We start from the raw sequence: 14,268 nt of genomic DNA, 5'->3' as shown, positions 1-14,268 counted from the left end.
AGTTTGTTTATGTATAGGTTATGGCTTTCTTCTTTGAGATTTATGATGGAAGTGGAATTGTTATTACACCAGTTTGTTTAGCCTGGGTTTTTATTTTTTTTCTAGTCAGGACAGGGTTCCCCCCCCCCCTTGGGATGCAGGCATGCAATAAGAACCTTGGAAGATAAAGAATCAGTCGTATACATGGAGAGACGATTGCAGTTATGACAGGAACGACAGCAATGATCCTTAAATGAATTTTCATTGCGCCATTATTCTGTCAGCAATTTACACATTTTGGAGGATGAAATACGATGAAATGCTGGCATCGGTCTTTGCCCATCTTTGGAACCAGTGATACTGTCTGAATGTGTGAGCTTTCCTTTAGGCTACCAAACCAACAGCCGGTATACTTGACATGGTAGGAACTTGTGTGACAAGAGACAGTGCCCCCTTTTCCGTTGTTACTTGTAGCCCTTTTCCCTTCTAGACTGTAGGCAGATAATTAATGGGGAGCTTGAAACCTGTTACTCCTCTGGCCCGTCCCTATTATTCTTTGCTCTCATCATCTCCCAAATACACTGTGCTCCTGATAATCCACCCTCAGCATCTTTTGCTCTTGGTTTGGTTCCCTTCATCTGTAGGGTTCTTCACAGGTAACATGGCGTAAACCAGCCGGGAGGTTCTTCTGGTTGCAGAGTATTCAAAAAACCCAAAGGTAGTACAAATGCTGCTTTTCTTCTCCTTGCACATCCATCTTTGCGCCCGACGTGCATTTACAAAGCTGTGGGGTCAAATCCAAAGACAGCGTTGGGCAGTGCTTTTATTTTAAGGAAAAGATACACTAACGTCTTGTGAAGAGTCTGACTCTTGATCTGAATTCTTTTTTAGGGCACAAAATTATGGATAATAATGGAATATTTGGGTGGGGGATCAGCGCTGGATCTGGTAAGTATTCCAATTATTTGCAGCATTTCTGCGGTTTAATTCCAGCTTTCCTTTTTATTATTACTAGGAGTGCTGTTTCTTTTCTTAGTAACTCATGTACGTCTGGTCCACTCAGTCGTCACTTAGTCATAGCTTTTTCACTTAATATAGCCCTATCTACAAATAACCTAAATATCCATGTTTGGAAGAAATGTAGGTTCCAGGCATTCTTTACACTAGACAAGTCTCATTATTTTCCCAGCATTGGACCCCTGAGCTAACACGTCCTTCGTGTCTTACTAATGATGGGGATTTAATTGCACTTTAAAGTTTGAGGTGTTGTTGAAATTTCTCTAGATTGCAACGTTCTTTGAGGAAGGGACCTGATACTATTTTATAAAGTGCCATCATGGATATTAATGTGTATGTCCTTGTCAGTTACACAGCTGTGCTTTCCATTTGGGCAACTGTGATTTTAAGTGATGTGCCAAGTGAGTCAGCATCTGGGCAGAGACCAGAACTCCTCAATCCAAATCAAACATGCTTTCTCCCAGTGCAAACTGACTCTCTTGCAGCAGAGTACTCCTATTGACTTAATGACTACAATGTACACTTATGTCTAGTTGTAGATGAACTTGATTATAGCCTGTCTGCCGCCTTTCTTTGGTTGTTGTTTTTTAAAATAACATACTGAAGTCTATACAGTAGTACAGGTTGCTTTTTAATAGGAGTAAGCCTGGTGTCATTGGTAAACCAGAAATGTGGGCTGTTCTATCAGTTTTAAATACACAGAAATGTTTCCTTTGGAAGCTTTTCCTGGGAGTGTCCTGTAGAAGCAAGTCACAGTTAGTTTTCAGCGTTAAAACTGACCTCGCTTTTCCATTTTGGGCAGTTTAAATTTAAACCATGAAAGAGGTCTTTGCTTGTGACAGATGCATCGTTCATAATGGGTGTCGCATGGGAGGGGCTAAAAAAGCAAATAGCTTTGGGTGGTGGTGTGTGGTTTCCCCCCCTCCCCCAAGTCCAGCTCCACCACAACCCTGTAGAGGAGACCCACCCTTTTCCTGTGAGATAGCACTGCCCAGTTTTTACGCTTGTGAGACGCCGAAATTATTAGCAGTGAACTTTGTGACATTTTTTGGTAAGCTTCATAGGAAACCATGCCTTATCGCTAGAGTTGTGGCATCTGTTGAGAACAATCTCTCTTTTACAGAACTAGCTCTCTGTTCACCCCTAAGAGATGCCTCCTGCTCCTCTCAACAGGAATTGAGAAATTCTTTTTGCACTCCTGTGCCAAGTGCCTTGTGGGTTGATGGCCAGGTGGGGCTAGGTGAATAGAGCAGATTTTAGAAGTATATGTGCGTATTATTCAACCACATGACTGAAGTCTTGTCCCAACAGCCAGCATCCCCATAAATGATGCCATACCGGCATTGTTGTTCTGCTACAGATCCTCAGGCAATAGCTTACAGAGCCATAAATCAATATTTATTATATTTCTATACCATCTTTTTCCCAGGATAAGGAAGGTGCATAATATTTTTCTAAAAAGCGGGTATGAATAGAAGCACAAAATTTATAATGTCAAAACGAATTAAGCAAGTTGTAACGCTTGCATAGTTGAGCAAAAAGGAATCTAAAAGCACCTTAAAGTGAAGCCCCCCACTCCTTAAAGGACATTTTCACAACAACCCCTTCATTACCAAAAACCTGCCGAAATAAAAAAGCCTTTCTCTCCCAGGGGAAGGCACAACAGGTAGGCAGCTAGCTTGACCTCTCTTGGAAAGGAGTTGAGCAGCCTAAGAGCAGTTACCGAGAAAGACTTCATAAAGACCTCTGGTTCGTTTTCCTGATAATAAAAGGAGAAGTTATGAAATGGAGAGAAATATAATCTTTGCTCATGATACCTACATCTGAATGGATCTCCCCCCTCCCCCCATGTAGTAGGCTGGCTACATTAGAATCTACAGTCTTTACTGAAAATACTTCATTTGTCAAAACAAATGGAATATTTCATTTGGGATAGCAAAGACATTCCCCATGTTTTCAAATTATTTGCGTTCATCTCCTTTATGAACAGCCATTTCCAGAGTCATTGGTGTAAGATATGTGCATGGGACCACTTGACTAGAAACCTTTAAAAAAGTTAAAAGGGTGGCATTTCAAGTTAATGGTAAATGCATCTTAACAAATGGTGACAGCCAAGGTTAAAGAAGAAAGCTTTGTGTCTTACACCTCTTTCCTCCCTCAAGCTCCGTGCCGGCCCATTTGACGAGTTCCAGATTGCGACAATGCTGAAGGAAATCTTGAAAGGTCTTGACTATCTACACTCGGAGAAGAAAATCCACAGAGATATAAAAGGTGTGTAGAAATGTAAACAAACGTCAGCGAGAGACCCATTCTAAGACTTGTCCTTTCTTAAGCTGAATTGTTCTCTCTTCTCCTTTCAAGCTGCCAACGTACTCTTGTCGGAACAAGGAGAGGTCAAGCTTGCAGATTTTGGGGTCGCAGGGCAACTGACCGATACACAGATTAAGAGGAACACCTTTGTGGGCACACCATTTTGGATGGCCCCTGAAGTCATTCAGCAGTCAGCCTATGACTCAAAAGTAAGACTCTGACATTCTCTGGGTTTTCGAAGTAGCCCATGATCACCATGATTTTCAGGCAGTGTGTAAAAATAACCCTAGACACACACCCTGGTTGTTGTATGATCATTTAACAGTGTGAACATTTTGTGTGTGTGTGTGTGTCTTTAAATTTTTATGATGATCTGCTTCAAGATAAAAGTTTTAAGCACTGAGGGACTGTAGGGGAAGAGTCCAGAATTCGGTTGGACTGTGAAAAATAGCGGGGGGGGGGGCTTCCGGTGGTTTTATTAAGTGCTAAAGCCACTTTTTAACATATTGTCACGTTGTCCTGTGTTCAGAACGTTTCAGCTTCTCTCCTGTCCTGACTTAGCCCAAAGACTTTATACTAATGCTGTGCTCTCCTTGAAAAAGCCCAAACAGATCTATAGCCGGAGGGATGATGTGCAAACTTGCATATAGAGTTCTTAAGCAGCAGAGTTTCAGGCCTTCCTCTCGCCTTGCAACAGAGCTGTGATGGTTTCTTTTCTCAGTTTCCTGTCGGGCTCTGTTTCTCACAGTGTAATCACAGCCATCTGGTCGGTTTTGCCCAGAGCCGGCACTTCCACAGTTTGTTGTATGCGTAATCCCAAAGGACATTTCAGCTGGAAAAAAAAAACTTATCCTTTTCCACTTGATAGAAAACTGCTCTTGACAGAATACACCAAATTCTGTGTAGGCAGGCATTTCTATGTTTTGGTTTCACTGGCCATGCTAGCGGGGGAATTCTGGGAGTTGTAGTCTTAAAAAGTAACTTTTATGAGCACTTCCTCCTGTCTGAAACCTGCAGCTGCCAACAGGGGCATCCTTGGTCTTATGATCCTATTGCTGTTCTGCATAGTTGACTCCTGCGTGTGAATGTGATGCTCTCTTTCCTTTTTGTCAACAGGCTGATATCTGGTCCTTGGGAATCACCGCTATAGAACTAGCCAAAGGAGAACCTCCCAACTCGGACATGCACCCCATGAGAGTTCTCTTTCTCATTCCCAAAAACAACCCTCCAACCCTAATAGGAGACTTCAGCAAACCGTTCAAAGAGTTCATCGATGCATGTTTGAACAAGGACCCAACATTTGTGAGTGGTACTTTAAACTAACTCCGTGCTTGGGAAACAGGGTGGCTGTTAGGATGTCCTGTTCTGTGCAACAGAAGAGGGGAGTTAATTACTTCAGATGCTGGGCTGACTTCAAACAGTGGGGTTTTGACACATACCACGATCTCCCTAAGGGAGAGGCGTACAGAGACCACAGTGAACTGAGTAGGGTGAAATCAGCCTCTGTATGCTGGTACCTGATCGAAGATACTCTGAAGTATTTGGTGTACACTCAGCTGATTTAGAGAACGAGTCCTCTAGAAAGGACCTCCCTGTTGAGGAGCGGTGGGCTCCCAGTGTCCTTATGTTTCTTCCACCCACAGACCTGTCTGTTACCCAGGCATTTTCCTGAGTATATTCCTAATTGGCCACAGCTTCCATTTTAGCAGTGGCAATGAATTCTGGGAGTTGTAGTCCAAAAGCACGACTAGGCTGAACTCTACTATTTTAACAGTTGTGATCTAATGTGCCATCCTGCAGTTACCAAAACTGTGGCTGGCACTGACTCTTTTTATTGTTTTATTTCATTACAAACGTTGGTATCCCACCCTTCCACTATGTATCTGTATTGCTATGAGCAGCTTATAGCAGTTTTTAAAAACAGTAACATCTAACACACTCATGAAAAGTGTAAGAACAGCAGATAAACAGGGAGCAGATTCATCAAGTGAAACCGTATGATTCCAGATGGGCTGATCAAAGGCTTGGTGGAATGAAAAAAGATGCCCTGGCATTGGGAAGTTGGGTGGGTGGGTGGGTAGGAAGCAGTTTCCTGAGGTAGGCAAGAGCACAATTTAGGAATGTCCCAGAGATGGTATCTTCCACATCCCACCCCAACGTGCCTCGGCCATTGTCAAGACACTCTGAAAATGAACCTTGCTTAGAAGACTGTAAGGCGTGTAAGCTGTATACATGGGAGGAAATGATCACTGAAGTATTGCAGGTTAAAATGTAATGATAAATTTGATGCTTCTATGTATCTTGCAGCGCCCCACAGCGAAAGAGCTCCTAAAGCACAAATTCATCCTGAAAAATGCCAAGAAGACCTCGTATCTAACAGAGCTTATTGATAGATTTAAGCGATGGAAAGCAGAGGGACACAGCAGCGATGAAACGGATTCAGATGGTTCCGATTCGTAAGTCTTGGTTTTAGGTTGCTTGCTGATAAGAACCTGGGGCTTTGAAGTGCTCAGCTTAAAAATGTCGTTCTTGTGTTTCGGTGGGTGGACGTGCACCCCCATGTACTCTGTTTTTGGAAACAATAAGACTTTGGCGGAGGGGCTCTCAGCTTTTATCCCTCTGTATGTGTTGGGCTTTACCCCTGAAAATTCCCAGCCGGGACGACCAGTGGCAGGTGCTTAGGGAAGGTGACAGGAGGGCGAAGGGAGGCAGATGTTGAAAGCCAGTGGTTTGGGGCACTTACCAGTTTGGGGTCTTACCAGTTTTTGACTGCTTTGCTAAGCAGGCCAAAAATAAAATTGGTATCTTTGTGCCTTCAGAAAGAACACACTGGTTTGCGTTGACCAGGTTGAGGGTGATTAAATGAGAAGTAGCCCATGAAAAGATGAGGCAGCCCACCCCTATACATGTGTGGCCTAGATGTTAAGGTCTCATCTAGCACAGAACTGGACTAGGCTGGAGGGAGAAATGGTTGTCATGGTGCCACTTCTCCCTGCCATTTGATGCATCGCTGCCTCTAGTCTGTTCATATAAAAATAAACTTTGACTACAGCAACCCTGTGTTTTGTGAAGTTGTGGGCTGTGCCTTGTACAACATCGCCCTGCTCCATGTCCCACCAGGAACAAAAGGAGACCTGGAGAGCTCACTCAGTTGGTTAGTGTTTTTATGTCCGGAAAGAACCAGGAGGTAGTCGAGGTCTGTATGTGGAGTATTTATCCTTTTTCCCCCAAAGTATAGTAACCAAAGGCTTGGGAGCGTTGCGGTTTGAAACTAGTTATTCCTCACTGGATCTCAGTATTTCCATCATGGGTACCCCAAGCCTTCTCTGTTCATGTCTTCTAGAAGTTTGTGGTGGATGCCTGATGTAGCAGCACAACTGTCTAAAACAGCTGTTATTGTTTTCCTTTCTTTGTCTGTTAGCGAGTCAAGTAACAAAGAGAACAACTCTCATCCAGAATGGAGTTTTACTACAGTTCGGAAGAAACCAGATTCCAAGAAACTGCAGAATGGAACCGTACGTCCAGCCAGAATCTCCTTCTATTCTCTCAGCTCACTGGAAGCCGTATCAGTCAGAGGAGGGTGACGCTGAGCTGAATCTCATGGTTTCCCCACATGTGTTTGTGACAAACCCAGACCTACTGGGATATGTCACACAGTTACACTAAGCTGCCACCAACCATTCCCTTTAAGAAGTCACACAGACCAGGGATGGATTTTTAAACAATAAAAAGAATAAGGTTTATTTAAATACACACAGGAAAAAAATAAAACAATCAGGTGAATAAGATAAAGTAACGTGGCTTAGTTTCACTCATACACACACACAGTTTGGTTCACACAGAACCCTTAACTTGAAGCACAGACCCTGAACCTATCAGTTCTGGCTAACCAACAGACACCTGAACCTATCAGGTTGGTACTCTGACACACAGAAGTACCCTGTCTGACACACAGACTCCCACAACAGCTTCTTCTTCCCAGCTGCTGCTTCGTCACAACCCAGTGTCTCTCAGCATCTCTATCTTCACCACACAGGCATCACATATTTATACAGTACAGCCCCTCCTCCTGATGTCCCGCCTTCCACTCCCCATAGGATGGAACTTTCCCTCCAAACCCATGACAGACAGGTAACATCAGTGCTGTATGTAACACCTCCCCTCTTTATAAGTTGTTTTGTAGGGGGAAAGCTAACGTGCTTTTCACCAAAAAACAACCTTGATAAAACACACAACAACAGTTATACATACAATATCATACTTACTTATACTTACATTCTAAGTTAACCATAGCAATTAGGCATTTAAACATTTACCATATACATTACATCAATTTACCTTTATTCATACAAACCAAATTCAAAACCAGGTACATTTAACTTTTTGTCATCATTATATACACATAGTCCATGTTTCTTTCGCCGTCTTCATTCTTCAGGTCTTCTTGATAAGGCGTCAGCAACACAGTTCACTGACCCTCTGACCACCTTCACTTCAAAGTCATAGTCCTGTAGGTTTAAAGCCCACCTCATAAGTTTGCTATTGTGGGTTTTCATTGTCTTTAACCATTGCAATGGTGAATGGTCAGTACACAGAGTAAAATGTCTTCCCCAGATGTAAGGCTTGGCCTTCTGGATCGCGTAGACTATGGCCAAACACTCCTTCTCCACGGTTGCCAAATGTCTCTCACCTTTTTGAAGTTTCCTACTCAGGTAGGACACTGGATGCTGGTCACCATTCTCATCCTCCTGGCACAGAACTGCTCCTACCCCGCTGTTAGACGCATCGGTGTAGATGATGAACTCCCGGTCGAAGTCTGGAGCACGCAGGACAGGATAGTTGATTAACGCCTCCTTCAACCTCTGGAACGCCGCCTCACAGTCGCTGGTCCACAGGATGCGGTCATCAGCCTTCTTCCTCGTCAGATCGGTCAGCGGAGCCGCAATCTCGCTAAACCTCGGGATGAACTTTCTGTAGTAGCCCACCAACCCAAGAAATGATTTGACCTTTTTCTTGGTGTTGGGTCTAGGCCAATCACGAACAGCTTCTATTTTGGCCTCCAGGGGTTTTATCACTCCTCCCCCTACCATGTGACCCAAGTATTTTATTTCTGGGCTACCCAGCTGACACTTGCTGGCCTTTACTGTTAGCCCTGCTGCACTTAACCTCTGCAGCACTAACTCCAGGTGTATCAGGTGATCTTCCCAGGTATTACTGAAGATCCCTATGTCGTCAATGTAGGCCACTGTAAAGTCACTGAGCCCTGCCAAGGTCTGGTCCATCAGCCTTTGGAATGTGGCTGGTGCATTTCTGAGACCAAAGCTCAGGACTCGAAACTCATAGAGACCAAAAGGGCTGCAAAAGGCAGTCTTTTCTTGATCCCTGGGATCAATTCTTAATTGCCAATATCCCTTTACCAGGTCCAATGATGAGATGAACCGACAACCCCCTATGGTTTCAATCAGGTTGTCTAGCCTGGGCATTGGGTAGGCATCAGGAGTGGTTACACGGTTTAATTTCCTGTAATCAACACAAAACCTAATGCTCCCATCAGGCTTGTCCACAAGGACTATCGGAGAGGACCAAGGACTAGAAGAGGGGACGATTATGTTCTCCCTCAGCATCTCGTCCAGCTCCTTCCGCACCTTGTCCCTATAGGGTCCCGTTACTCGGTATGGGGATACTGCCTGCGGGGGTGCATCCCCTGTGTGGATCCGATGCATCACTCCCTTCACTATCCCCGGCTTGTTGGAAAACACCTGTTGATATTTACTAAGCAGCATTTTTAGTTCTTGCTGCTGGTCTTGGGTGAGTGCAGGACTAATCTTTACCTCCTCTGGGTTGTATTTTACTTCCCCTCTTCCCTCCCAGAAGGGTAATTCAGCTTCCTCACTCTCAGCTGCTTTTATCGCGAATAGAACCCTCTGTTCCCCTCTGTAGTAGGGTTTTAGGGCATTCACATGAACCACCCTCCTTGCTTGGTTCTCCTCCTGCTCTATTAGGTAGTTCAGGTCTGACATCTTGGAAATGACCCTATATGGTCCTGCCCATTTGAGCTGCAGTTTATTCTCTCTGCCGGGCCTAAGCCAAAGCACTTCCTCCCCTGGGTCAAAGTGCCTCTCTCTAGCTTTGCGGTCATACCATGTTTTCTGTCTGACCTTCTGAGCTTGCAGGTTTTCTGCTGCCAGCTCTAGATTTCTCCTTAGGTCATTCATCAAGGTGTCTATGTAAGTCACAACGTCTTGTGGGTCATCCTGGGTGATCTGCTCCCAATTTTGTTTGATCAAATCAAGGGGCCCTTTCACCCTTCTCCCAAATAAAAGTTCAAATGGACTGAACCCGGTACTGGCTTGTGGCACTGATCGATAAGCAAACAAAAGGGATTGCAGCTTCTGGTCCCAATTGTTTGGATTCTCTGCCAAGTAAGCCCTAATCATGCGCATTAGAGTCCCATTGAACTTCTCAGTTAACCCATTACTTTCCGGATGATAGGCAGTGGTTTCCTTGTGCTTAATTCCACAGATTTGCCATAAGCGTTTCATGAGCTTTGATGTGAACGATGCGCCCAAATCTGTGATTATCTCTGAGGCAAATCCCATCCTGGACATATACCCCACCAAAGCATCGGCCACTGTGTTAGTTTCAATGTTAGTCAAGGGTATGGCTTCAGGATACCTTGTGGCATGGTCCACAATTGTTAGAATGAACCTGTTCCCCCTCTTTGTGGCCTTGGGCAAAGGTCCCACAATATCCACCCCTATGCATTTGAACGGAGTGTCAATCACAGGCAAAGGGCACAGCTTTGCTTTGGTCCTGTCGCGGTTATTCCCCTGCCTTTGACACACATCACATTGTTTACAGAACTCCCTGATCTGCTTCCCTATGTCAGGCCAGTAAAAATTCTGTGTGATTCTCTGCTGTGTTTTGTTCACCCCTAAGTGCGCAGCAAACATGTCAGAGTGCCCCCTTTGTAAGACCATGGGGCGATACTTTTCAGGTACCACCAGCTGACTTCTGATCCCATCTCCCCCTTTTGAGATATTTCTCAGGGTCTCTCTATATAAAATCCCCTTTTTCTCCAGAAATCTCACTGGGGTTTCAGGTGTTAGCTGGGCGTCAGTCACCTGTTCAAAACACTTCTGGAGAGTGGCGTCTGCCTTTTGCTCCTGTCCAAATCTGCTGTCTGTGGTTAAGGTTTCCACCACAGCTTCTGAACTCCCCTCTGCTTCCGTCTCTGGCTCATCATTACCCCCCTGAACTGTCCCTGTGGTGGCTTGTGAGCGTGTAATCACTAGCACCCGTTTCACATGTTCAGCCAGGTCATTTCCCACGAGCACGGCTGCTGGCAGAGTCGATGAAATCGCTAGCCGCCACACTCCCTTCCAGCCTTGGAAGTTGACAGGTACCTCTGCTACTGGCAGAGAGATTACCTGCCCCTCAATCCCTGCCACCTTTATGCTCTCATTTGGGATTATAAACTCCCTAGGGATGATATCTGGATGGCACAGGGTTACCTGGGAACAAGTGTCCCGCAGCCCCCTATACTGACGGTCAAGTATTCCTACGTCCACCCCTGCTGTCTCAAACAATTGAGAATCTGTTTTCACCAGCAAGCAGCGTTTTACCTCCACAAGAGGACCATTTTCCTCAGCCTGATCAGCAGAGGTAGCTGTTCCAGACTGAGTAGCCATGGCAACCGGCTCCCTCAGTGACACTGAGCCTTGCTCTTTCTGGACACAGAACACAGCTTTTGGCTTGGTCCCACTAGCATTCTGAGGCACCATTCCTTTTAGCTGCTTTAATTTCTCACACTCTGAGATTAGATGACCCTTTCCCTGACAGAAATAGCATTTTCTGGTGTATTTTGATTCTCTCTCATCTTGTTTTGGTTTTCCCTCCAAAATCTGAGGTCTTGGTTTCATGTCTGAGGGCTTCCCTTCACCATGGGCCCCTCCCCCTTGCTGGCTTTTCCCTGGTCCCTGAGAGTACTTGCTGTAGGTTTCTTTGGGTTTACCCACAGATTTCCCCTCACCCAAGGGCTTTCTTATTTGGGAAATAAAATCTGCGATCTCTGCGGCTGCTGCCACAGATTTCGGTTTCCTTTCCCTCACCTGGAATTTCAATTCCCCATGCAGGACTGAATAGAACTGTTCCAGCGCTATCAAATCTTTAAGCTGCTCATAGGTCTCTGTTCCCTCCTGCGATAGCCATTTCTCAAGCAGCCTCACCAATTGGGCCCCCACTTGGGTAAAAGTCTGTTCTGGCTTCTTGGTGAGGGACCTGAATCTTTGTCTCAGCTGCTCTGCATTTATCCCATGTCTGGCAAACACCAGTTTTTTAAACTCTGCAAAATCTTTCATCAGTTCCTCAGGCATCTCGGCATAAACCTCAGCCAGGCTACCACTGATTAAAGATCGCATGATGGTCATCTTCTCAGTTTCCCTCACTGAGAAGTCCACAAACGCTCTTTCCACTAAGGAAAAGAACACCTCAGGACAATCTCCCTTGTGGTACACAGGGAATTTCTTCAGGTCAGCCTTAGACAATTGGCCTCCCTCAGAATCCCTATTGTTATTATTATTCTGATTCATCAGCTCCAATTTTTTTAATTCAAACGCCATTTTCTCTCTCTGCAATTCCAATTCAATTCTCTGTCTCTCTAATCTTTCTTCCTTTTCCATTCTCTCTCTCTCTAATCTTTCCTCCATTTCCCTCACCCTCAGTTCATGCTGTTGGGCTATGAGTATTTTTCTGAGTTCTGGGTCCTGCTCTCCTGTGCTGTCACCTTGCACTGAGCCAAATTCATCCTCAGGACCTTGGTCAATCTGGGGGTCTTTCACTTCACTCATTTCGGCCATCTGGCTTCGAGTCAAGGGCATAACCCCCCCCCTCAGAACAGGCTGCTTTAAAAAATCAAGCCTCAAAATAAAACGACCACTTTTTTCCTTTTTGCCTCAGAACCAGCTCTCCCTAGAGATTGCTGCTGTTCTTCAGCACTAAACTTGCAACAGTATCGAGTCAGAGCCTACCCCCCTCTGCTAGGCCTCTCAGCAGGCAGGCTAAATCACTGCTACTTTACACAGTTTTGCCTCAGCTTTTTTCCCGCCAAAACAAGTTGCCTCAGAGCACCCTAATCTAGTCTTCCCACTTGGCACGTTCTTCTACTAGCGCACCTCCCCGTGAGGTACACCTAGAAGATTACCTACGCGCCTCAGATTGTCCCTGACTAGACCCCCCTTGCTCTGGGCACACTTGCCAAGGCTTTGCTGGACCGCTGGACAACTGGACCAGTCGTATCCCACCCGCTGGACACCAATCAATGTGACAAACCCAGACCTACTGGGATATGTCACACAGTTACACTAAGCTGCCACCAACCATTCCCTTTAAGAAGTCACACAGACCAGGGATGGATTTTTAAACAATAAAAAGAATAAGGTTTATTTAAATACACACAGGAAAAAAATAAAACAATCAGGTGAATAAGATAAAGTAACGTGGCTTAGTTTCACTCATACACACACACAGTTTGGTTCACACAGAACCCTTAACTTGAAGCACAGACCCTGAACCTATCAGTTCTGGCTAACCAACAGACACCTGAACCTATCAGGTTGGTACTCTGACACACAGAAGTACCCTGTCTGACACACAGACTCCCACAACAGCTTCTTCTTCCCAGCTGCTGCTTCGTCACAACCCAGTGTCTCTCAGCATCTCTATCTTCACCACACAGGCATCACATATTTATACAGTACAGCCCCTCCTCCTGATGTCCCGCCTTCCACTCCCCATAGGATGGAACTTTCCCTCCAAACCCATGACAGACAGGTAACATCAGTGCTGTATGTAACAGTGTTGTTGTCTGGTAGTACAGATTGCAGATTAGAACAGGAAGGGGTTCTGTTGAAACACTGGACACCCAAGTGTTCCTATTTGTTGGTACAGTTATGAAGATTAAAATGTATTTTATGGTTGCTGTTATTCCACTTATTAAGGAAGAGTGAGGTTCTGCCCTAAAACATTGTGGGTTGTGCTGATGGATCATTCGGTTTTGTGCAACCCATGTTTACTAGCCCTGCACTAAACCTTTTTAACTGCGATATTGTTTATTTAATCATGTCAGCTATTAGGACAGTTTGCAGGGATGCTAGAGAGCAAGGAAGAGAGGCTGTCTCTCGTGACACTGATCTCTTTGATCAGGGAGGGCCGTTTGCAGGCTTCCAGGTGTTACACTAATCGTCTTAGAACTGCAGAACTGGATGGGGCCCTATTGGTCACAGAGTCTAGCCCTTGCCAAGGAGGCCCAGTGGGGGAATTCAACTCCCAACCTCTGACTCTGCAGCCAGAGACCTAAACCACTAAGTTCTTGGACTCCACCTCCCATCAGCCACAGCCAGCATATCTGGTGGTGAGGAACAAGGAGGGATGCAGTCCAACAACCCCTGGAGTGTCGTCCATTGCCCATGCCTGCCCTGAATATTCATTCCAGTGTGTTTGTCAGTATGTATTTGAGTAGAGCATTTTCTCACTTCCAGGACCAAGAACTCATGAAAACCCTGAGCTGTTTAACCATGATAATCACACCTGTGTTTGCTGAGGTGAGTGTTTTGACCTTCCGGTGTGCCCTGGACACCTACAGTTAAGGTGGCAAATTCCTCACCTTAACGTTGTCCCTTGTGTGTCCCTCTCAGCTGAAACAGCAAGACACCAATAATGCTAGCAGGAAGAAGGCAATTGAGGAACTTGAAAAAAGCATCAATTTGGCAGAAACGGCTTGTCCTGGGATCACCGACAAGATGGTGAAGAAGCTTATGGAGAAATTTCAGAAGTAAGTATGTGGGTTTCAGGTGTTCGCGTGTCGTATTCCTCATAATTGGTCTGGAGTGTCACAGATCCGGACAAGGTACCGGAAGCAACACAGGAGCAGCTGTGTGTGGTCGGAGGAAAGTGGAACTGGTT

General features: G+C 45.3%; 1 protein-coding gene across 1 annotated transcript in view; it reads left to right on the top strand.

Annotated features, from left to right (window-relative positions):
• Positions 1 to 14,268, top strand: part of STK26 (serine/threonine kinase 26) — a 35,457-nt gene that overhangs the window by 18,893 nt on the left and 2,296 nt on the right. The window contains exons 4-11 of the mRNA XM_072981207.2: positions 871 to 927; positions 3,159 to 3,267; positions 3,358 to 3,515; positions 4,423 to 4,608; positions 5,614 to 5,762; positions 6,728 to 6,821; positions 13,845 to 13,907; positions 14,001 to 14,137. Coding sequence (XP_072837308.1) covers positions 871 to 927; positions 3,159 to 3,267; positions 3,358 to 3,515; positions 4,423 to 4,608; positions 5,614 to 5,762; positions 6,728 to 6,821; positions 13,845 to 13,907; positions 14,001 to 14,137 — 953 coding nt within the window. The remainder of the gene's footprint in view (positions 1 to 870; positions 928 to 3,158; positions 3,268 to 3,357; positions 3,516 to 4,422; positions 4,609 to 5,613; positions 5,763 to 6,727; positions 6,822 to 13,844; positions 13,908 to 14,000; positions 14,138 to 14,268) is intronic.

Source organism: Pogona vitticeps, chromosome 11 (assembly GCF_051106095.1).
Source record: "Pogona vitticeps strain Pit_001003342236 chromosome 11, PviZW2.1, whole genome shotgun sequence".
Classification (NCBI taxonomy): Eukaryota; Metazoa; Chordata; class Lepidosauria; order Squamata; family Agamidae; genus Pogona; species Pogona vitticeps.
This window is presented reverse-complemented; position numbering and strand designations above follow the sequence as displayed.